This window comes from Solea senegalensis, linkage group LG4 (genome assembly GCF_019176455.1).
Source record: "Solea senegalensis isolate Sse05_10M linkage group LG4, IFAPA_SoseM_1, whole genome shotgun sequence".
In the NCBI taxonomy this organism is placed as follows: Eukaryota; Metazoa; Chordata; class Actinopteri; order Pleuronectiformes; family Soleidae; genus Solea; species Solea senegalensis.
Window position 1 is genome coordinate 16,708,933 of NC_058024.1, and position 25,631 is coordinate 16,734,563.

Consider the following 25,631-nt stretch of genomic DNA (forward strand, 5'->3'; position numbering starts at 1 on the left):
GCCGAAATTGGAAACCGTCGTGTAATTACAGTAATGCAGAATGCGCTTGTGTAAGCGTGTTGTCTGCAATACGCTCGGTGTTAAATTATGATAACCGTATTGTTTTATGAAATGCATTTTCAATTTACATTACTGTAAAGTACGGTAATAATTGTGTAACAGAAGTAGTATTACGTCTTACCATCGTCTTACTGTAATAGCTTGGTAATAACAATGGAATTTAATTTTTGAGAAGGTATTACAAGTAGTAGGCTACTTTCTCCATATAACTTAAGAAATGTTATTAGAAGTAATTATTTATGTAGTTATTACCATGGTGGCGCTGGAAATAAGATTGGATTACCATAATATTACCCGCTATTATAAAATGATTACCATATGGTTACCATGCAAAGTGTGAACAAACAATATTCTCTGGCTACAGACTTTGCTGATATTCTCCACCTTTGACACAGTGCATGCTGAGAAAGACTCGACAACCCTGAGCAGAATAGGTACTTTCAAAAATACATGCTTGTATGAAATAGTGAAGCACATGCTTGTTATCTGCATTGCTGCTTCTCCCTGCTGCTGATCCTCATTAATACTCGGGAGAAATAAAAACCCGTCAGATCCCTGCTCTATATTATGTCTCCCTTCAGCTTTAATCAATATCACTTTTTCTTCTCTTCTTCATTCACAGATAAAAAGACAACTCTGGCTTTTCCCCCCTCGGTCACACATGTCCCCCTGATTACGTCGAGCAGTTAAATCCTCACACCACACTGATGATTCTGCGCCGTGTGATTTCCTCTCAGAGGCGCGGTCAGAGTCACAGTTCCACCTCAAACAAATACTTCAAGACACACTCTGCCCAGGAAACTGAGCCGATGATCGCTGACATGCTTGAGTGAGAGAAGACTCTGCACATTCACTTCTATGACAGGGAGATACTTTATGATGACATCAAATTTAACTCCCTATCAAGGGGATTGTAAAACAGTCAATAACTTCAATTAAGTGAACATTTACAAAGCAAATAGTGACAGAGTCAAATTAATTATGGATTGTTTACTTTTATATCGAACCTGACTGTGTTTTTGATACCATATCACTTTATTCAGTTATTAGGTTGATCGCTCAATGATTCCCTTATGACATATTCACATATTAAACATCCCATGGCAGTTATGTGTAGTTTTATGCGGAGGTCAGGCATGACCTGTAAGCATGATTATAATATGATGTGACAGACGTAGGGTCCGTCAGCCTTAGAAAAATTGATTGCTTTATCCTGAACTGCAAACAAGGATGGATCTGGGATGCCTCACAACCTTGCCGGCAGAAGGTCTGGTGGCATATTTGATTTTTTTTCTGCTTCCACACAACGTGTGGCAAAGTGAAAGAGGGGTTATGAAATCACCTGATGTTTTCTCGCAGTGAGCGACAGTCCAACTTGTCAAGCGCCATACACACTGACACTGCTTTAGACGTTATTGTTTGTTCACCGCCTTCTTTGAGGGATGGGTCGGGTTTGTTGCCACCATGTAGTCTGTCACGCCCTTCAGTCGCATCCCGGCACAGATGTAAGGCTCTGTGATTGCCTAATGTGACATAGTGACCATCGTAACAGAAGCCTGACCTCTGTATATGAATCCGTCTTGTGTTGCTACAGAAATACCCCCTTTGTTTTTAGGAAAGGATTTACCTCATGTTGAACTCAGTAAAATTTATTTATGCCTAGATTCATCATGCAGTTCCTCTTTTCAACATGTCTACGTGTCTATATTAGACAGTTTTGTAAAAAATCACCCTCATAAATTTAGTTTGACTTCATCATTTTCTCAATTTCATCATTATCTTATTCTCATATAGCTACCATTTATAATACTCCAGTAACCTGTCATATTATGACTGCAGGGCAGACACATTAAAGTCTTTTCAGATTTAAACTGAGAGCTTTTTTTAATAAGAGTAGCAGACAAAAATACACCGTCCTTGTGCCAAACTAACACTAGCAAACTGTTCCATATTTTACATCCGAGTTATGGTTAAGTTTGCAAATTTTGAATAGTTGATTAATGAACTAGATAAGTGATTATGCCATAAGACAGTTGCCGTATAAGTGAAATCATCTCTCAAACATCTACAAAATACATATTAAAGCAGCAAAAACTGTGGATCCTAAAAAGGCCAGGAGTGACAGGAACTGCCACAGTGCTTCTAAATGTTGCTGATAATGTTTCTTCCACCTTTAGTTTAATTACAAGCATAAGCTAACAATGTTAACCACGGTGCTGATCAAATGACACACACTCCTGAACTGTCACTGTCAGTCCCCGAGAAGCTCGCTGACGCTCCCGCCAACGTTCCTGAGTGTTGTTACCCAAAGCATAACCCTCAATGTAATATCTTTAGAGTGCTTAGAGACGGGATTTACTGCGTCTGACGACAACGCCAGCTGTTAGTTTTGTAGCCGACCTCTAGAGTAAAAGTTGTAGCTTGTCTCCAGAGTTTTCAGAGAGCCTGTGCTCATTCATTCGCTTATTGTTTGGCTAAGACGTTCCTTTGTGAAATCCAAAGTCTGTAAATAAATAAATTGTAAAAAAACACTTTTTTACAGAATTTCAATTTTGAAATTCTGTGAAATACCACCATGAATATTGTCCACCCTCTAAACAACATTTATAAGTCCGGCCACCTCTTGACCAGACTAAATGCTCATTGGCTCCCCTTTAGACCGTAGACCGTCACAGTGAAGAAAAATATATAGACAGCAGCAAAGCACTTACTATAATCATTTTTAAAAGAGCCCTCTGACCCTGCTAAATTTGAATCAAAGATAATTCAAGCAATTACAGTTAACATCTAAGTTTCCTTTTTTGCATTCAAAGTACATTACTTGATGTCACAATTTGAACTGGAAAAGAAATTCTTCTATTTATTGAAATGAATAAATGTGTATAATATGTAAGGGGAACTAATGTATAACATGTTTATTTGTATTTACTTTTTTGCAGTTTACATTTTGGTTTGTTGTAGCTTGTCTCCAGAGTTTTCAGAGAGCCTGTGCTCATTCATTCGCTTATTGTTTGGCTAAGACGTTCCTTTGTGAAATCCAAAGTCTGTAAATAAATAAACGTCACGATTCCTGAGGTTTGATTCTGTGCACTCGGGTCTTTTTCCTCATCACAGCATGTCATTAACACAATTAATTATAAATGAATGTCCAACGGGTTAACTTACAAACAACACTGTGACGGCGTCTGTTGATTTGTTGGGATATTGTCGTAAAAATCTTCATGGCATAATTTAAGCTATCCATCAATATATTCGTTCAGCAAGAGGCAGAGGCTTGTTTTTTTACAAACAAGTACAAAACACAGTGTTCAAATTTGAGTCTCCTGTGTGAACAAGACGGGGAACGTTAACAAACGCCATGTAATCATCTTAAAACAACTGCTGTTCTTGATCCAACTGTTTTAACAGCTAAAATGATATCTATGCAAACATGGCCAAGAACAAATGCCAAACAATGAGCGCGGGTCCAGATTAATAACATCATCAGGAATATTGCAAATGCCTCCTAAAGGAACTGTGTATAATTAAACATAATATGTGTAATTACTGTATGTGCTGCTCTAAATGATGAAGCGTCCTTTTATACTGGTCACAATTACAGCAGCAAAACATAAAAAAAACAACAGAAATGAATGACAAGTTCTGTGAGGAAATCTCCAGATAACACGAGTTCAATGCTCATTTTTTTAAATATATGTCGAAGGACATAAAGTGTTGTGTTTCTCCACCTCAAGACAGATTGTGTAACCGACAGCAGTATAACGTATGGCCGCGAGCCCAAAGCTTTACTGGCCCAGCTAAGCCGTGCACTCGTTAGAGCCGTGTGGGCAAACACACTCGACTCAGCAGAAATAAAGTGCAGCGCCGAAATAAGCTGTGAGATGTTGAATATTGAACGTGTAGCTGTTGCACTTTTCTCAGGCTGATGATGCTGTCAAAACACAGTCACCATGAGCCAAATAAGTCACTCCCCCACAGGCATCACAAGAGTGTTTCCATGTTACAGAAGTCTGAACAAAAAAGAACATTAAAAGCTTTGTTTCTCCACCAAACAAAGAAAAAGACTTACTTGTGCACTTCTTGAGGCCGGAGCCTTTCTTCACAGCATGGCGGCTGAGTTTGCAGTTGAAGTTATTTTCCCAGAACTCAGCAAACCAGATATTCCTCCTGTTGTTCTCCAGCGTTCGGCTGATGAAGTAACGATCAAACCCTAGACAGGATTCATTGTCATTGACACAGTCAGCGTCTACGTAAACAACAGTGTTGCTTCAGTCTTTGAATCAGGGCTCTGTTGTTTTTATATAGTGGAATTAAGAAGTGTCCAAGTGCTTTGTTTAATTATCTAATGATCAGATAATTATACGTTAGTACAGAAGAGTATATAAAAAAACAGCATGAATTCGGAGAAAAAGTCATAATTCTGACTTTTTTCTCAGAATTTTGACTTTAATCGTCTGACTTTATTCTCAGAATTCTGACTTTAATCCCCTTAATAATCTGACTTTAATCTCAGACTTTAATCGTCTGACTTTAATCTCAGAATTATGACTTTAATCTGAATTTTGAGATTAAAGACAGAATTTAATTTAATCTCAGAATTCATGCTTTTTTTTTTTTTGACACGTGATCCTATTACTCTTCTGTGCATGACAAAGCAAAGCAGAGGTTTTTTTTTGACTTTTTCTTGAACAGATGTGATGAATGCACAGTCCCCGTCTCTGTACCTTTGATGGACTGGCGCTTGGGCAGGATGGTGACTGCTCCCTCTGCCATCTCCTCTTGGTGCAAAACCGGAGAGATCTTTGATCCCCAGCTGTCTGAACCCACCCAGATGAAATGACCTGTCTGGTTTGCCTTTTTAGCTGCGTTGAGTAGCCGCCTGCAAAGGTGAGGGAACAGATGTTGCCGTGGAAAAGATCAACATCAACAGCTCCACTTTGATGTTCTCTTTTCCCTTTTTATTACACAGTGGTGTCGCAGACACAGGGTTCTGCTGCAGCCACAATATTTTTTTTTTTCCTAATTTTCAAACAGGTATGATTGTTGACAACTTACTTGATATCATCCTCATTGGCGAAAATGATGACGACTCTTGCGTTTGGATTTTCTCTGAGTCGTCGGATGACCTTGTCAAACTCTCCCTGCTTGGGCTCCCGGGGAATCTTGACTGACTGTGAGATGCACACTCCTCCTAAACACATGGGTTTAGAGAAAACACGTTACTCTTTGCCTTCCCTTTACCATTGTGAATAAAGATCTTCATGTTGAATTGGATGTAGATCAGAGGTGTCAAACTGAAAATTCAAAAAGTATGGACTGGCGAGCTGTCCAAGGTGTGGCCCCGCCTTTTGCCCTATGTCAGCTGAGATTGGCACATTAACCCCACATTGGCGCTTAAACCTCATGTGGAGGTTAAAGTGGTAGAAGACGGCTGGATGGATACTGGAAAGCAGAGAAATAGAGCTTTTCGCACATATACTTGTCATTACAGTAGCCCTCAGGACTTCCGCAAAATTATTCACCAGTGCGTCACACGTTTGTTTTAAACTTCTGTTTTAAGTTAAACTTGATTTAACATGGATGTGGCGTGTGTGTATAATGCTTATTGTAAAAAAACACTTTTTTACAGAATTTCAATTTTGAAATTCTGTGAAATACCACCATGAATATTGTCCACCCTCTAAACAACATTTATAAGTCCGGCCACCTCTTGACCAGACTAAATGCTCATTGGCTCCCCTTTAGACCGTAGACCGTCACAGTGAAGAAAAATATATAGACAGCAGCAAAGCACTTACTATAATCATTTTTAAAAGAGCCCTCTGACCCTGCTAAATTTGAATCAAAGATAATTCAAGCAATTACAGTTAACATCTAAGTTTCCTTTTTTGCATTCAAAGTACATTACTTGATGTCACAATTTGAACTGGAAAAGAAATTCTTCTATTTGTTGAAATGAATAAATGTGTATAATATGTAAGGGGAACTGATGTATAACATGTTTATTTGTATTTACTTTTTTGCAGTTTACATTTTGGTTTGTTAGTCTACATTTTTGGAGGGATTTACTCTTAAACAGATCTTGGACAAACAGTAAAGTAAATGGAGATTGTAACCCAAACCTGAAGGAATATGTGAATCTTAAATGTAACCAAATAAGTTTCACAATTTACCATCACTGTGTCACATGGATAACTTAATGAAAACATGCAGTTGTTAATTTCACTTTGGAAAAACTAAGTGTACTATGCACCTTTAGTTTTGTAAACTGATTTAAAAATAACTCATTTTCTGACAAACATAATGGACTCAAGGGCTCTTTGGCCATTTTATCAGTTTACTATCAGGCAAAAGAGTAAGATGGTGAAATGTTTTCCTCTGAAGAGTGATGGACTGAGGGAAGAATAATTGGCTTTGTAAAGAGAAAAAGTGTTCGCATCATCTGATGGAGCCCACTTGTTTTATTTTTAGTGGTTTTGTGGAAGAGGAAATCAAGTCAAACGTTTGCAGCACTGCTGTGTTTGTCATTTATGAATAAAGGCTTATGAGAATTTAGAGGAACTTTATATCAAAGTGTCTCACTTTTTTTTACAGAACTTGTGGTACTCAGGCAGAGTTTGAACGTCTGTTACAATTATTATTACAATTCGTTTGTATGTATGTTTATGTGTGACATCAAAACACAGTGTGAGTGAATGTGGGGCCTATACTATTCAATTGTATTCTATTCAGAATTGTGTTGAAGTACGTATTGCAGATAAAGGTGAATAGTGACCTGAGCCCAATGGTTCCTGGAAAACCTTTGGTTTGGTCCCGTTGCCTGAGCTATTGGACACAACAGGTGCTCTGATAAATACCACTGATGGATCTTCTGTCTGTGTTGTTTTGTCCAGTTCAGTAAGGACAATGTCTGAGAACTGTAGTTTTCAACGTAAACACGTATGTTATATTTGAACCACTGTGCTGATTAACCCTCTTATGACCATCAAGATATTCAGGCCACCTGGATTTATACTGATGTTATGGCTGTAGTTGTCAGTGAGTGAGCGCTTCTGCTCCTTTTTCCAAAATAACTTTCACTTGCGATATCTGGCAGTTATTCAACCATTGAGGAATATAGTACTGAGAAGCTGACATCCCAAACGTGCAAGGCGCGAGTGAAACTTGTCTGTGATTGGACGGTCGCTCCGTGGAAGTCCTGAGGGCTAACATAATGACATGTACAGTTGAAGTTACATACGCTATATAAAAAGACACATATGCTTTTTTCCTCACTGTCTGACATGAAATCAGACAATCACTTGTCCTGTTTTAGATCCGTTAGGATTACCAAAATTATTTCGTTTTGCTAAATGCCAGAATTTTTTTATTACTTTCTTCAAAGTTAGAGATTTACATACACGAAGATTATTATGCCTTTAAACAATTTGGGAAAGCCCAAATGAAGATGTCATGTCTTTGGAAGCTTCTGATTTGATTGAGTTAATTAGAGACACACCTGTGGATGTATTTTAAGGCACACCTGAAACACACTGCTTCTTTGTGTAACATCATGGGAAATTCAAAAGAAATCAGTCAAGATATCAGGAAGAGAATTTTGGACTCAAGTCTGGCTCATCATGTGTCCTGTGTCACCTGGTGACATTCCCACGCTGCACACAGGAAGTGATTTGTTTTATGTCAAGACAGAGGCCTGCTGCTGTGCTGCTGTATGTCTGATAGTATGTCTTAGTTTCTGTTATTGTGGCCAAAACAAAAGGGATTGGGTTTGTAAACAGAAGGTTGCCAGTTCAAATCCCAGAATTGGTCAAGGGCTGGGGTGCCTGTGAGCAAGGCAATCAACCCCCCCATTGCTCCTCCAGTGCCTGGTTTGTGTGTGTTCACTACTGGTGTGTATATGTACAAAAATGACCCAAAGTTACACACTGCAGCTTTAAGTGAGGTTTTTACATTCAAGGCAGCACGGACAGGATGGAGGAAGTCACTGGGTAAAGTCTGAATCATGCTCAAACACAAATATGTTTGCTTACTGTTCTCTGAGGCTCAGTCAAGTCTGAGTAAAAAAGAAAATGGGACGTGAGTCAGGTTTTATGACGTGAAACAGTCACTTGATGCTTAAGTGCACTGTTGTCTACGTGATTTTAGATTTACATGAATGAGCTGCTTCTCTAAAAAATGGAGAGCTGGAAGCTAATGCATTTCTGCATACATCGCAGGTTTGAACTCCACTTCAGACACACACAAAAACGAACAATAAGAGTCTTGAGTGTCCCGGTTACACAAACTCTCCAATACTGATACATACTGTGCCAATCGCTGTAGATAGAGACCAATTTAGAATCGGGGAGGCTTGAATAACTCTTCTTTACAGTGAGTGTGTTTATTTACACTGAAATCCTGACAGCGTTCTTCTGCAGGAAACAACCAGCAGGAGTTAGACAACTGGAAATAATTGAGGAGTTAACGGGAAATTAATTAAAGTTACGCATTGATCTCCATCAACTGATTAATAGATGTAAACACCACCTACACGCTCAGTGACCACATGCACAGAGCTCCAACAAATGCAACAACAACAGGCTTCATAGATTAATATGGAATAAAAAAAAAGTAGTGTGGACTCCTGTCATTCTGTGGTCTTCCGCCCTGGTACCCAGATCAGCGAGGGGCCAGCCGTCCCAATTTGGCTGTCTAAAAATGTTCTGAGGTCTGAGACAGAATACTTGTGTTGGATGAAACTGTCTTGTTCCAGCACAGCTGTCACCAAAAACCTCATTAAGTTTGACAAGGTCAGACTGATCTGAGACCCGAGGATTCATAAAACTGCAAAATAATTCATGTAAAGATATCATTTTGAAAATGCTGAGCTGTGCAAGCCGGTAAGAATGTGTAGGAAAAGACGCCTGGTGACCTCCAGGTTCTTGCTCTGTAATGATCTTTCTTTTGAGGACATGTATGCGAGATGCTTCTCTTTCCTCTGAAGTTTAGTTTTGACAAAAGAAATCTGGTAAAGAAAACCAACACAGTCAGACTCGAGGCAGGTCTGTGAGATAACACGATCATTTATGATGAAAAGCAAGCACAAAATCTTTAAATGTTTGATGAACCCTCTCTGAGTGTTACCCCCAGCCCTCTGTTCAGGATCTCCTGCTCTGTGAGCGGAACACCCTTCTTAATAGAACATATTTAGGGGAAGCCGGAGGGGAAGGAGCTCCTTGCAACCAGGATATGTGTCCAGTCGTCCATGCAGTTTTGAAACACACCTTTTATAAGTTTAGCATTTACTGCTGTGTCATTTATCCAGTGTTGTCTGTGTCACTTTTACTGCTCCTTTACTGTCCTCAGTGTTGCTCTTTTATTGTTACTGTCATTCTTTTATTACTTTTCAATAATGGTTTTACACTGCACTGACTGTTTTTATACTCTGTAAAGTGTCCTCAGGTGTCCTGGAAGGAGCTTCTTAATGAAATGTATTATTAGTACAATTAGTAGTAGTAGTAGTTGTAACAGTAATACTATTTAGTATTAGTAGTTGTATTTGTATTCCTATTTTGCAGTTTTTTCTCTCTCTGATGCAGGCTTTTTTTTAACCAGAGTTATGATTAAGTTTACTGGAAATATTTTTAGTAAGTGTAGTGGTTAGCACTCTTGCCTTCGCAGCAAGAAGACCCGGGTTCGAGCCTGTTGGAACAAGGGCATGGAGTTTGCATGTTCTCCCTGTGTTTCTCTCCAAAAACATGCAATATGGGGATTAGGTAAATTGGACACTCAAAATTGACCATGGGTGAAAGTGAATGGTTGTTTGTCTCTATGTGTCCCTGCGATGGACTGGCGAGCTGTCCAGGGTGTACCCTGACTATCGCTCCATGTCAGCTGAGATTGGCACAGCACCCCCCCGCGACCCTCTGGTAAAGCGGTGGAAGATGGATGGATGGATTTTTAGTAAGTATGTTTTTTTTTAATACTAAAAGTAATGATCTGAGGCAATAATATTTGAACCATTTTGTTTTGTGGCTGCAACACAACATCAATAAGAGCGGAACACATTATTTTCTTTTTATTTTCCATTGTATATACTTGAGTCATTGTCCTTTGTTTTATACTTGCATTGTCATATGGTCAATTTATTGGATTAAAAAGTAACGTATACATTTGCAGACCTATTGCCTTTGGTTTACAACAACAGTTTTAGGTGCAATGTTCACTCTGTGCTCATTGATACATCTTTTGTACACATACTCCATTTACATACAGTGCGTGTGTGTGTGTGTGTGTGTGTACGGTATTTGTAGACAATAAGGACTTTTGACTCTTGATTAGTTTTGTTTTAGGCTAAGGGGACTAAAGTTTTATAATTTTTATATGCTTGCACAGTGGATACCACATTCCTTGTAGTAGGGAAGAGCAAAACTATTTTCCAATTTAAATCTTGTTAGCCTGTAGGTGTCTTTTATACACAGTGTTTTAGCTGGTCATTTCATTTAGTAAATAAATAATTATGTGATGTGTAAAAGCCTTGTAAAGTCAAATAGTCTTAGTGTTTCAACTCATCTTTTTAATTTGTGGTAGACTGCTGCAGGGCGCATGTGTTTGGATTGCAGTCGTGACGGCGTTTCATCACAGTGACGACCCACTTGTCCAGTTGACACGATTTCGGTCATTTTGGGTAACTTGACTAAAATGGAGGGGTTGAGATGAGTGAGAATCATGTACATTTAGAGTAAGGGGAAATTCTTTCTCACAGCACTGCACTTTTCTAACAGACGCAACAACACAGCAGCAGCAGACTTAATAATACTTCACATAATAATAGTTTACAAGCAAGCCATCGCTCTGCAGCTTGTTACACGGCACACAGTAGAGCACAGCACTATCCTGGTGTTATCTTAACCTTGCCTAAACTAATATTAATGGACACTTATACTGTAATACAGTATATGTGGCATCAGAACAGCCACAGACCTGCAATCAGTCTTTAATAATAATAGTAATACAAAGTATAAAGAGTATTATAGCTTTTGAGCCGGGATTTAAAGATGGAGAGAGATTCTGTTGTCATCTTCTAAGTTGTTCCAGAGGTGAGGGTCGGAGGGAGCGTTGGATGGAAGAAGACCTTAGAGAACGGGTAGGTGTGTGAACATGGAGGAGGTCAGTGAGATACTGAGGGGTGAGGCTGTTGATGGCTGATAGATATAAACTAAGTAAATAAATAAATAAATAAACGACATATAATAGCTGTTTTTAATAATTGTATAATGTGAACACTGGATTCCACCACAGCAAATTGGATTATATGTCAAACTGGACATGAGACATTACTGTAAGCAAATAGGCTGATGGTTAGATATAGGCGGCGAAGGGAATATACAATTACAAACCAGCTGAAACTGTCAAAATGTGAACTGATTCATGTTTTTAATGACACAAAGTGATCAGAGCCTGAATTCAGCTCAGTCACTCAGTCAGCCAGTCTTTCTCTCCTCGTGGAATTTGGGCCTGGTTCGCCCGTTGTTTAGTAAATCTTACAGCAGAGGGAAGGCGCACAGCTTCCTCTTTATTACTGTATTACTCTTCCTATTGTGTGCTTTGTGTCATAAAGGCACTTCCTCTGTGGTTCCTGCATATTTTACATGAAAAAGAAAAATCATAGTTATAATAAACCACTTTTCAATGTGATATAATTTCCCACACTGCAGGTAAGATCGCAGTCATATATCGAAGTTAATATCCAAAGACTAGGAAACGAGAATAACTTCAATTAATATTAGCAGCATGTTTGCCTGGCGTTAACACTCCCAGTGGATTTTTCTTTTTCTTTTTCTCCGCGAGAGCTCAACACAGTGCCTTTAGTGAAACTCAAGCAAATGCACAAGGAATAACTTACTTTGACAACACACCGTATTCAAAGAATGTGACAGCAATGGATGACAAACAACATAGTCATACTAGTTTTTCATCGTGTTTTGCCTCATCCTTGCCTGTGCTTGTCCACGCAGTCATGAGAACTTCTCTTAAACTTTCTTGTCACATGAACCCCAAAGCTTTCATTCCTTCTTTAAGAGACACTGGAATTTCAAAAACACAAACTGACACTGACGTATGCCCCCCATGTCAGTGAATACATACATGTGCGAATATTGTGCCCAAGCTACTGAGGAGCAATAAAAGTATGGGTTGTATATAAGGTGCGGATTAATGTGTGGCGTCGGCCCCTTTCGTCGTAATTCTGTAAGTGGTGAAGAACGCCACGTGAGCCAACAAATGGTTTTTATGGAAACAGGAAATTCCGTGCCATTGATTTCATTCTGTCTGTTTTACAGCCGCCCATTTCATGTGTTGTGGCTTTCATGTCAGAATCCAAGGTAAGGTAGAGTAATTTCCTACTTAAGCCATTCCCTTGCAAAAACAGAAGAGACTTCACAACCTTGCAGCAGTCCTATAAAATGCTGCTGCTTTCTAATTCCCGTGCAAACGACTGCGTCCCTGCTGTGTGCTCTAATTTGAATATTATTATGTAAAGACCTCTAAATCACTGGTAATGCGGGATAAACTGGCGTGTACAGTATGTCTATTAGTATTCGGAGGAGGTTATGAGAGAATTGGATCCTGCTGCACGTCAAATAACATTAGAAATGTACACACATGAACACTTTGCCTTGTAATGTTCTCCATTTTACAAATAAAATATGGGCTGGGACACACAGCGGCACAGGTGACGAGCACTTCACCTCACATGTGCGTGCGTTTTCTCCAGGTTCTCTGGTTTCCTCCTACTGTCCTAAAACATTCAGAGGTTAATTGGACACACTAAATTGACCGTGGGTGTGAATGTGAGACGGATTGTTCGTTTCTAGGTCCAGGGTGTAACTCGCCTTTCGCCCTATTAGCTGGCTTTCTCGTGTTGAGGATAAAGTGGTAGACAATGAATGTGAGGAGTAGAAAAGTCTCAAAGGTTCATAGAAGAGTTTTAAGTCCTAAACTAACATGTTCAAAGAGGAAAGTTGGATCCTGAGCAGCACGATATGATGCTGGAAACTTTTTTTACCTTCACTGCTGCATACACAATACAAAAACAAGTCTTCTCGGATGCTGCTGGCACACTTTGTATCAGGAGCTCGGCTCTGTGGATATGTGAGGAGATTTGCAAAGTGATAACTTTACCTGCCTGTGACATGTTGCAGCCCAGTGATGGTGTTTGTTTTTCAAAATAAATTTCAGAGACATTATTTCCCACTGGAAGCCCCATATTTGTGTCTCATTGTACATTTTAATCTGTTGTATTGTGTTCATGCTGTTCATGTTCAATAAAACTAAAGAAATACAATAGTGTTGGGCCTGAAACACAATTTGTTGTTTCTTTGCTCCACTGAGTTTCCTAATTGTACACCCTTCCCCTGTTATTTGTTCACCACTCGTCTTGTGGTGGTGTGTCTTGTGTGTTTGGAGTAAGTAATTAACACGTGAAAGGCACCATCTTGACATCTTTAAGCTGTAAATTTCAGATGTGCTTCATACATAAATTAAATTATTTGATTAACTCGATATATTGTGTCCACTGTAGCTGCCTGCTGGAATTAAACACTACTCGGCATGAGCTAAGCATGAGTGTGTCACTGCATTCTCAGTTATTTTTAAAAAGGAAAGTATTTTGTGGAACTAAATGACAGTATTATTTACATGTCTACAGATGTTTACATGTCTACAGATGTGCATTTTAGCCTTACAGTGTCTCAACCACTGCTTGTGGTGTTTTGCTTAATTGTGAGGGTAATTAAAAACGGTTCCTGCTAATGTTAATGTGGTTAGGTTTTTGGCATCAGCACCATCTTCATAAGACACACACGGTGTCACAACATTTGTGAGCGTTTGCAGGTGTAACGTTAAGAGTGACTAAATCACCTGTCAGATACACACACTGTGCTTCTTCATTTTAAGTTTAGTGTACCAAGCTTGCTGTGTGATCTGTCTCTGTATTGGAACCTGACAGAAACCGATTGGACAATTTGTTCAAGTGTTTTGGTTCAGTCTCTCTGGCTGGGCTGCACCGTGTTGCAAATACAGCATGTGTACGATAGGTGTGACATTTGGCCTCAAAAGCCGTGTTTACATAATGGCACAGTTCGGTATGGTTTGGAATGGTAAAGCCCTCGGTCAGGCTTGCGTTTCGATTAAGAACAGCACCTTTGTCTCAAAAAGACGTCCAGCTTTGTATGAAAATAGACTGTGGGCGGTGAAGACACCGGTGGAAAGGGAATAGCGTTTTTCTTTGGCACAATCAGCTGACTGCCGTGCGTCTAGCTCGAGCCATACTGTACTGTACCATTACTCTGGTACCCCAAGGGAAGAGTACCGCAGTCTTACACCTCCCTTTACGTCTGCTGATCCAACCCAATGAGGACAAGACAAACTAACTGATTTGAAACAGTGCTGTTTTGCACTCTAAACTTTTTTCTTTTTTTTTTCCGCTTTTCAATATTCCCATTAAAGTGCCGGATCGATAAGCATTATCGATTAACTCTTAACGATGCCCATCCCTGCTCGTATCCAGTCATGGAGGGAGTCAGAACCTGTCAGTGTTTTAACCTTTAGGTGAGCGTCACCTCCATTAAGCTAATCACTGCAATGCTTTTAAACACCAGAACAAAGTGCCGCCATGAATCATTCCTCGAAGCTTCAGCGACGCTGGACGTAAGTGGGGTCTACCAATTTACGTGAGGAAAAAAAAAGTGAATTTAATTACAAACCTTTTGTCAAGCCTGGCAGTCTGCTTTTCTGAGTTATCACAAGAGATATCTCATTAACAGATGGATCAACAAGGGACACTTTACCACAGATGTCATGGATATATCACGTTTTTATGTTTCACCTCGCTCCTCTAGCAAGGGCAATGGCTTCAATCAACCAATTGACCTCTGTCTGACCTCATTCCTATAACTGCAGTCAAGAAATGCCAAAGGCAGACCTGAATCTATACACTAAGCCCTAAGAATAGCAGTGTACTGTAGCCTTCCTAATTGACTCTGTAATAGCGTCATAGTTCTGTCTTGGACACACACTGATACCAAAGAAAAGGACAAAAAAAGCCGTCCAGTTGAAGTTCACCGCCGTAATACCAAACTAATCAGTGTTAATGTAGCGTTTTATAGAAAAGTCAGCTTTAAGGTTTTGTCACCCATTTCAACAGGAGTCTTACTGTGTCTTTTGAAATGACAATTTACAATACATACAAATTTGACCAATTTGAGGCAATCAATCAACTAAATTGGACACAAACCTAACTCACGATAAAGAGTTTACATTAAAAACATAGTGGTACCTGTAATTTATCGGCCTATTTAAAAGGCCTAATGCCTCTGAACTGCGAGTGTTTTAAATTCAAAATGCCTTCGGAGAGATGGTGCACACGATAGGTGCCGGGCGAATGGCGTTCTATTCATTGTTGTTGATGTGGAATCCCACACTCCTATTGTGCCATAAATTGAGTCATCATTTTTCAGTGAAAAGCCCGTTCCAGCGGCTCAGAGAAAGCAACGCAGTTGTGGGGCTAAAATAAATGCAACGGGTCTTGTTTTTCTATCAACATTACACCACTAAAACAATTCGATTGCTCCAGAAGTGAAACATCCAGATTCTGCTTAACCTTTTTTTACCATCTCATCTTTATCATCATGTCAGTATAAACACTGTTTTTGTTTTTTCTTTTAGGATTTTCTTTTACAAGAAAATAAAAAGAAAGGAAAAAGAAATGGAAAGTGCTTTTATGCGTTGCTTGATTCAAATTTGTACTAATACTCTGAAATATAGTGGAGATTCTAGTCCCCTAGATGACTGTATTCCTGTTAGATAGTTTTCACAACTCTGACCTGTCCCAGTGTGAAAAAGGAAGCTTGTTCACCAAGAGGTGTTAATTAAAGAGAGGGCTAAAAATTTCAGCGCCGTACGGAGAAGGCCACTGAACAGCAGGCAGGGAGTGTTGGTCATCTGCTTTGATGGGCTGATAGGTAATAGGTCTTCACTGGCCTCTGGTGCTTCATTGGACTGGTTTGTCTTGTCATTATGTGATATCGAAATTGTCTCCACTAAAAAGTAAAGCCATTAAGTTTTTCCAGAGTAAACGCAGCAGAAATATGTACATATATATATATATATATATATATATATATATATATATATATATATACACATATATTCATTTATTTATTTATTGTCTTGTGAGGAAGAAAATCTCTCTCTATGTTTGCAACATATATGACATAGCACAAGCACAATTCCCCATTTTTAGAGAGACCTGTTGCCGTGGAGAACAGGAACAGGAGGAAAATCTGTACCCTTGAGCTGACAGACCAGAGCTGCGTAATCACAAGAGCAGATTCTTTATGGATTAACAAAAGAAGAAGAAAAAAAAACCCTTTTTGGGGGGAAAAAATGTGCAACCTCAAGACTTATGTGAAGTGTTTTCTGAATATAGTGTTGAAAAATGTGCCTAGATCCTTGCCTTAAAAAGTCTCCAATGATCAACTCCACTTTACTGACCCCGCTCTACAAGTGCCGCCTGCAATTAAACCTTGTCTTCAAGAAAATTGTGGCTGCAGCAGAGGAATGACCTCCGCACATGTTTCACCTCCTCACCAATTAAACACCAAGAAAAACACTGCGGCGAAAGCGGCTACTTTCATCGACTAATTGACTGATTGATTTGCCTCCTTTCCTGTCAACCTATAAGATGTTTTTATGATGTGAGGGTGACAGTGCTTCATTTGATTTAGTGGAAACACTCTTGTGGGAAGGTTGTTTGAAAAATGTTCTCAGAGGGAGAAAAAAAAAACCCAAAATGTCAAGTGTTTTGTAAATGTTTTAGTCGCTGTTGTGTTCCAATGACAAAAACACGCCATTGGCTAGACTTCAAGTATGTGTTTTGTAATAGATGTCAACACTGTATTGAAGATAAGGAAAATTACAGACGCCAACAATATGTGGATTAAACCTGGCCAGCTAATTAATGAGAATGTCAGAGGAGGTGCATTTAACTCAGAGTTGATTTTCAAAGCAGCAGCTTGTGATGTGTGTTTCACCACGGTGTTTGCTCTGTATTAGCTGAATGGTCTTATCCTCTGCACTCTCATAACATCTCATCCTGTGAGGGATTCCATCTGACAATGAGCGACTGACCTCAGTCCATCACAGAGCAAACATACCGAGACAAACAAACATTCACACCGATGGAGTTCATCAAATCTGCGTGTCTTCACACTGTGGGAGGAAGACATATGTATCCTGAAATGGGATTCAAACTAATATCTAATATTGGGAGGCTCTTGGTCTGCTTTTTACCTTCTCTTTCACATCATGTGAGGATTTGCAGTGTCACAGTGAACGGCTGGAAGAGCTGTTAAATGTGCCACAGCGAGAAAACCAGCGGGGAAGATGGTGGCTGCTGATTTCAGCACAAAACATACACACTTAGCTTTTAGGCAGCTCCACATGAACACAATGCTAAAGTGACCATGTCAGCAAAGGACTAGAATTAGGCTCTCCTTGAATATCTTTTGGGGGTTATCCTACTCATGTCTAGTGAAAGATTATAACCCTCCGACTAACTTGATATGTTGAATTTAAATTAGACGTACAGAATAGCCGTGGGGGAGGCGTGCTGGTCAGTTAGTTGGTCCAAACTAAATATGTTAAGTGTAAATAGAGTATAAGCAGTTGTTAACTCCTTGACATAAGAGGGCTGTAGGGATTCTTTTTTTTTTTTTTGTAGACTAATCCGTAATCAAGTGTTTCTTTGAAAACTTGCTCAGTGCCTGCATTATTCACAATGCCATTAATCTCCAGTTTGGGGAGGAAGGCTCACTGTCCTGAACCTCTCGCACCAGATGATCACAGACAGACGCGTGTGTGCTTCATTTGCAACATGTGATCTGTCCATTCCTGCTGATATTAACATGGGGTTATATTGTCTTTATTGTCCGACTCTCCTCTAGACTCTCTCTCTTTCATCTGTGCTGTGATTGGCCAATGTCTCACGTCATGGGCCAACATTCCCCATGGCCTCTCTCAGATCACTTATGTATTATATTTCACAGAAAGATTAGAATGCAAATATTGGTAGTTTTTTTCAGTTTGTCAAAAAGAGAATATATCTCAATTGCTAGTCACAGTGCGTTCCCTCTGGGATACAATCTGTGGAGAAAATTTCAATTAGAAAAAGGCGCACATTCCCATATTTAGTGCTGCATGTGCATAATAGAAAATATGTCTTGCACTATAATATTCTTCTTCTAATAATAATTTCTGGCAGGCGAGGTGTAACACTGCCCTCCACAGGAAAACATTTTTTCTCTCACTTTATTTTCTTACTTATAGACCAGGTCCTTAATGAAAAGCTAAAACTGCCTTAATGTTGTTGTGTTGGACCGCACTAAACTAATTTTTCACTAAAGTAGGAAGAGGAAAGGAATCCAATTCGAGCAACAGTTTCTCTACCTGCATGGTTCTTGATCTTTCCCAGTTATAATACAAAACATTTTTACAAAATGCCACTAAATATCATAGTAAATAACACAGTTTATATAAATGGCGTAAACCTCATTGCTTTTGGTAAATCACCAGTCACGTACTGGTGCTCATTTTAATAATCTTATATGTCATGTTACATTTTCCAGTGCTTACAAATCAAATAAAAATATGTAAATAAATGTAATGCATCAATGTCCAGCAATATTTTACACAAACCCCAAATATCTGTGTATATGTAGGGGGTGGAGTGGCTCAGTGGTTAAGACCGGTACCCTGTGTGCGAAAGACATCATAGTCGCAATGGTCGCAAGTTCAATTCCACCCCTGGCTGATTGTACTCAATTCAATTGTAAGTTGCTTTGGATAAAAGTGTCTGCTAAATGACATGTAATATAATGTAATGTGTACTCATTTAAATCAGAGTATTTATGTGGTGACGATGATTTATACTGCTCAAAGAAAGAAATTAAAAAAGATTATATATACACATATGTATATATACATTTATATATATGTATATATACATATATTAACAAAAGATTACATAGCTATACAGTATAGTCCAAATAATGATTTAGCTCATACATAGGAGGCACAGGTTTGAGAAGTGAAAACAAGTGAATTCCCTGCACCTATTCATTAACTGTGCAGCAATACAATGATAATATGAACACGTTCTAATCAACAGAAATGTCTCCTGCAGCAACATGCAGGGACATACAGTCATTCACACACACACACACGAGAGCATGAGCGCTGTCCACGCTGCCGCAGTGCCTGTCCTCTGGTTCATCTACACAAGCCGTGAGATGGTTTCCCAGTGACAGTATACATTTTTATACACGCTGCTGTATATATTTCCTGTTATGGTGTCACTTATAGCCTTCAGGGTTTAAGAAACGGGCCTTGGTGCTTTGCTCAGATGCTTGCTGTCAGTAGATACAAAGTGGTTGCAGCCCCCCACAGTCAGTCTCTCCCAGCTCAGTCGAGTGCTCAGACTGGGAAACTTTCTGTTACGAACTGGATCCTTGAACCTCCAGGCTACCGCTGTACCCTGTTTATTTTATTTATTTATCTTTTAATGCACACTTGCCACAGTAACTACTGCCTGCAGTGAGAAAGCTCTCAACCATCCCTTGCAGACACAGTTCCACTCATTTCACTGGGTATAAACAATATGAGTAAAGTCAGATAATGATGAGACTTCAATTTGCCAGTTGCCTGGAGGCTCCTGGAAGATTCTCCTACAGACCTGGCTTATCAGCTACTCAGCCAGCCCAGTTACTGTATTTCTGATGCTAATTATTATTTAGTGTGCATAAGTAAATATCAAATTCTGACCAAAGGTGACTGTGGGGGGCGAGTGTTGTATTTTTTTTTAAAGAATTTGGATTAGCTAATGTGGAAAATGGAGTTGCCATGGCTTTGCTAAAAAAATAAAAAGGGGATGAAATTATGTCAAAACAGGCTGTCTACTCTATGAAACCATCAGTACGGTCTGAATATAATATCAATGATATTCTGCATCAGTGAAACACATGGAGCCATGTCACGTTTAACAGTGGGAAAAGGTTGCTGCATCAGGCACAATTAAAAGGGATTTACTTACTATCCTTTTAATTATTTATTGTTTAGGTTTAGGTTTAGCATTCAATAAACCAATCACGATCCCTTCCCCCATGCACTTTAACAGTGCAGATTGCTCTATAATGATGTATATGCCAGGTAAGAGAGAAGGCTGCTCTGCATATTGAAAAGATCTATTCATGCTTGAAGTTTAAAGAGCATTTCTGTGTGAAAGAACCTGACTTTTAAGTTCACTGTGCAACTGGTTATATAGGTGCATATACTACCTTGATCATGTTCCCTTGAAAATCATGAAATAGTAAAACACTGCCTTCAAATCAGATTTTTTTTCTTGTTTTGCTCTCACTCTCTGCTGCCTCACAATAGTTACAGTCCAACGGTTCACTTTACAGCACCTCGTTTTAAACCGCCGTGAGACTGAGACGAGCACAACAAGTGCAATTGCCAATTAAACGATGTCGGTGTTGGATGACAAATCTTTGTGTATTGATTACCCTGTTCCACAGCAGAAGCTAAAACACTTCAAAAAATAATGACACTGATGATGTGATGACATCTTCATGATGGATTTGTTTAAGGAAAAAAAAGTGTTGTTAACACTTTGATGTTTGATCATGTTATTCATTGTTTTTCAATGAAACATTTTGTCTCATTAGATATGTGGTGGGAAAAATGTACCTTAATACTGTGGAAAAACACACACTGTATGTTGTCGTAGCCAGTATTGAGTTAATTTAGTTTAGGGTTAGTTACAGTGTAATTTGTGAAGTTGGCCTTTAGCCTTCGAGTAAATATTCTTGCAAGGATGGGAATGTGGCTTTGTGGACCCTTTGATACCTTTGACAGCTATGATAGATAGAGAGATATGTACTGGATAATATCTAGCATTTTGGGTCGGTTGACGTGTCCGTTAGAAGCTGTGCTAGGTTTGGTGTAAAAAGGTTTCTTGAGCGTTATATTACTATTATTATCGTCATTTACAACCTGGAACATCAAGGCAATATTTCTGTGTCGTTGACCCGAGAGAGGCTTGGATATCTGCGGATGGAAATGTAACCTGGATGTATGGCAAGAGGAAATAAATGTGCAAACCCTTCACATGACTCTTCCTTGCGTTGGCGATTGAGGAACTGAAACAGTACCTACGAGTCAAGCCCACAGGAACCCGCCTACAGCTAACGACTTGTACATACGTTGTATATAATTTTAACCCATTCTAACTCTACACTGCTGGGCATCACCTCCTTTTCAGTGTTCTAAAACAACAATCCTGTGCAACCTATGCCACACTTTTGCATACTATGTATTTAAAGTTATTTAATTGTTCTGAACTGTGGCTTCACTGAACATTCTATTTTTTTCCCCAAATGGTTTAAGCTTTGAAGCATGCAGGTCACAAAGCAGTGACACCAGTCTTTGTTTTCATGCAGGGTAAATAGCATGTAGCTGTTACAATTTGGCAGAAATATGTTTTTTCAACTGCACTTGTATTGGCTGAGTTGGTACTTGGTATCAGCATATACAAGAGCAGGAGTCGTATAGTGTAGGTATAAATTATATTTGAGCATACGTGTGGACATAAACATGGTGACAGTGTTCGTAATTGTAAAAAGGGTTTTACCTTTCAAACTATTCAGTCTTATAAACAAGCAACACTTTTGTTGCACAGCTCATTGGCCAATCAGCAGGCAGCTTCCTAAGGCCCGCCCATGGTCAGAATCACAAACAAAAACCCACAGCGCAAAGAACAAATCAGGGAGCGCAAACAAGTGTATTGTCAAACAATAAAATACAATATTTTTGTTTGATATAAATCGATATTTTAAATATAGTTTTAAATAGTTGACACAAATCTAATTCCATAGTTCTGCTGCACGATGAAGATTTCTCTCGGTAAGATCTCTGCAGTCCCCCTTTATACGTGTGGAGCGGATCTAAAGCAGGGCTACAATTTCAAGTGTGTTGGGTCAGCTCAATTTGAGCTGTGTTAAAGTGGGCTAATCCCACAGACATGGTGTAATCCTCTGTGGCCAGCACCACAGTCTTATCTGTGTGGCATCTGAAGAACATGGAGCCATACAAATACGAGACAGGCTCATACACAGTCAGCCAAACATTTATTAGCTGGCACATTTGGTGGCTCATTATGTCATTGTTTTGGTTAATATCGCCCTCCTTCTCTGTATATACTCATAAAACATAAAAAAAAAAAATGTTTTACCCCAGTGAGCTCTGAAAGAGCAGACCTTTATGTCTCATTATTCACCTATCACTCAGTGTTCAGCAGTTTTATTTGACAGCTGGAGAACTGGATTTGTGCATTTGCTTTAGACTGCCACAATATTTTACTGAACACAGCAGCTATTCTTCATACGGAGCTGCCACATCCTGTAAAAACAACTCAACTGCCATAGAAAAAAACCCTCTGCATCTCTTTTTTGTCACTGCTCCCTGATGTTGCAGATGACACGTCCTGTAGTCTCTGAGTAAAAAAAAAGGCTTTTCACCTGTGGGAAATTCTGTGACTACCACAAAGATATAGGCTGCACCTTTTGGTGCAAACAATGGCTGCATTATGGCTCTGTGACTGATGGTGTTGTTAGCTGTGAACAGGTGGATATACCTTTTAAAATTCATGAAAACTCTGTTGAGCTGCAGCAAGGAAACGGGCGACTGAAAGTGAATTAAACAAAGCTCTTTCTGCTCGCCTTTAGACTTTGACCCATTCTGAATCATCTGTGTGTCTTGGCAGGCCGGCCACATAATTGATGCCATTCATTACATGATTGAGGGGGGTTGTTTTTCTGGGGTGAGTGGAGGTAGCCAGACCTTTGCTGAGAGCAACGCAGACCGTGGTGATTGATAGGAGGCAAGCTGCATTAATGCTGGAGTGCTGGTTGCCTAAATGCAAGTGAGTGTTACTCTCTTTGCCAGCTTGGGGCAAAGCCATTAATACACCCAGCGAATGATGATAGCTGTTGTATTGATTGCAGTTTGCAACCTGTACTCCACTGGCCCCTCTTGCTCCAATACCACAGCTAACACAAGCATTGAAATTGTTGACCCGGGCTGTCTCTGCCATTGATTACCCCATTGACGTGGGGGACACTATATTCACTTTGTTTGTGTAGGAGCTTAATTAATTCACAAAGTTCCCCGATGGTACAACAGGAATCCATATGAGGGCAAAAAAATGTAATTATAAAATTAAAATATAGATTTTTCCCTTAAAAATGTGGCAATGTCCCTCTGCAGCAGACTGACCTGCATACTACAAAAACAAAGAAACAGAAAATAGGTCTCAAACAAAAATCTGACTCACTAAAGTAACTTAACTTCATTCTTGAATTATGTTTTGTAAGCAACATATTTGTTTCAGGAGTGAATTCTCAACAGGAAGTTGAGGGATTGGTGATGATGTGAAACAAAAGTGAGACATAGTGAGATGACTCAGACACTGTTACATCCTAGTGGGATTTCAGTTCATAATGGGTGTTTGTAATTGAGAAGAAGTTGACACTAAAATCCAAACCCTAAGTTTTAGTCGCAATGAGCCACAATTGTGACAATTGTGGCTCATTGCGGCTAAAACTTACCACATTTATAACCAAGAAGTTATAAATGTAAATGAGTAACAGGTTTCTAGCTAGCACATGGTCGCATATCAGCCCGTTCCGCTATGATTTGCAGCCGACACACAAAACTTATTTTGACTGTATTTTTTGTACAAAAGGTTTAAATGCACTTATTGTAAGTCGCTTTGGATAAAAGCGTCTGCCAAATGACGTGTAATGTAATGTAATGTATTTAATTGTGGAATAATGTCAGCTCAAAAGTGAAAAACATTATTTAGGGACCATAGACATTCAGCCACAAAATTCCCAACATTAGAAGCACGTAACATCTCCTACCCTAAGTTTCCCTCACAAGCGAGCAGAACAAAGGCGCTTCAATGTCAAATCACTGCAGAGCCACTGCCAAGCCCATGGAAAGAGTGTTATCCCTGTTTTTGTGTTGTCTCCATGAGTTTAAATATCTTGTGTCAAGGTCCTTTGTGAAAGGTTACACACTGCCAAGATACAAAGGTATACAAATTACCCATGAAGAATATGGTGTAAAAAGAACAACGTTCTAAGGGTATCCCTTTGGGTACCCAAATTTTCAAAAGCTCCCCCCCCACCCGACTGCTTGGTCACTGCGCTCCCTTGCCATTACCCTAAAATAAAATACTGGCTAGAACCCTGATGATTTTGGTTAAAAATTGGACTTCAGTGTGAGAGTTAATGGAGTGATTCTGTTTCAGATGCGTGTATCTGTGGTTTGCAGTTAAGTTTATTTGCCACACGTAATCATGTGATCGTATCAACAAAAATAATCCTGCAGGGAATGAGCCAAGTTTGTTTCCTAAAATTAAGAGCGTAGTGCAAACACTTTAATTTGATCGTTTCTTCATGAGGCCGACAGCTGAGTAATGAAGTGAAAGAGTTACAGTCGCTTGTTGACTACAGGCTAATAAAACAGATGTTTCCCTACACTGCAAAACTCTTTTTTCCCAGCCTTCAAATTTGATCTCGCCTCGTCTCTCCCACGCGCCTTTTCCTCCTTGTCTTTCTCTTCTTCTGTTTCAACTGACGCGGTGTCATTTGAAAAGGAAATGAAACTCAAATGCTGAGTCAAATTGACATCATGTCAAACTTTTATCCTGTGATTCCCCCCCAGACTCAATCAGTCGCACTCCAGACTTCGTTCAGTATTAAATTAAATTTAAAAAAAAAAAAACACTCTTGCAGAGCCCTCATAACTTCAAAAATAATCCAGCATAATATATTCAATGACACTTGAAATCGTGACTGCAATGTCTCATTCAAGTTCCACTGAGAAAGTGGAAAACCTCCATAGCTCGTCACTGACTTTGAACCCTTCCAAGGAAAAAGAAAGAGGGATTATGTTCAACTTTTAAATGGAAACAAACAAATGAAAGGCTATTTGTTTTTCTCCCCTTCGCTGAAAAGGCTGTCTCTTCTTATCATTGCACAAGAGATGGATTTTAAAAGTGTTTCCTCAGAGTTCTGCTGTTTGTCTTGAAGACTGATGGGCAGTGATACATTTTTATGAAGCTGTGAGAGGTCGCTCTCTTAAAATATTGGTTACTTCAAAATCTAACAGGTGAAAAGTGAACAAAATAAGGAACACAATTAGGAAACCGCTTCATGACTGAACGCCCACTTTGTCAGAAATGCAAATCATACAGACTTGGTTTATTAAAAAGACATGAATCAGCACCTCGGAGGATATAAATCCCGAGAGAGTGTGCTCGTCTTTTTTTTCCCCCTCACTATATGTTAATGCACGACAGAAGCACTTCTCTTCAGCTTGTGATTTTGGTCAGAATAACTATACTGTAATTCCTCTGACATTACAGTCAATTACAATCTTTAGCCCTGCCTGGACCTTCTCTTAATCTC

General features: G+C 39.3%; 1 protein-coding gene across 2 annotated transcripts in view; it reads right to left on the reverse strand.

The window, feature by feature from the left end:
- The window catches only part of LOC122768291 (metabotropic glutamate receptor 4-like), a 155,259-nt gene that overhangs the window by 31,253 nt on the left and 98,375 nt on the right, over positions 1 to 25,631 (reverse strand). For both annotated transcript variants that reach the window (XM_044024178.1, XM_044024177.1), the window contains exons 4-6: positions 5,116 to 5,251; positions 4,785 to 4,939; positions 4,130 to 4,270 (exon numbers count right to left, since the gene is read on the reverse strand). In XM_044024178.1, the coding sequence (XP_043880113.1) occupies positions 4,130 to 4,270; positions 4,785 to 4,939; positions 5,116 to 5,251 (432 nt within the window). The remainder of the gene's footprint in view (positions 1 to 4,129; positions 4,271 to 4,784; positions 4,940 to 5,115; positions 5,252 to 25,631) is intronic.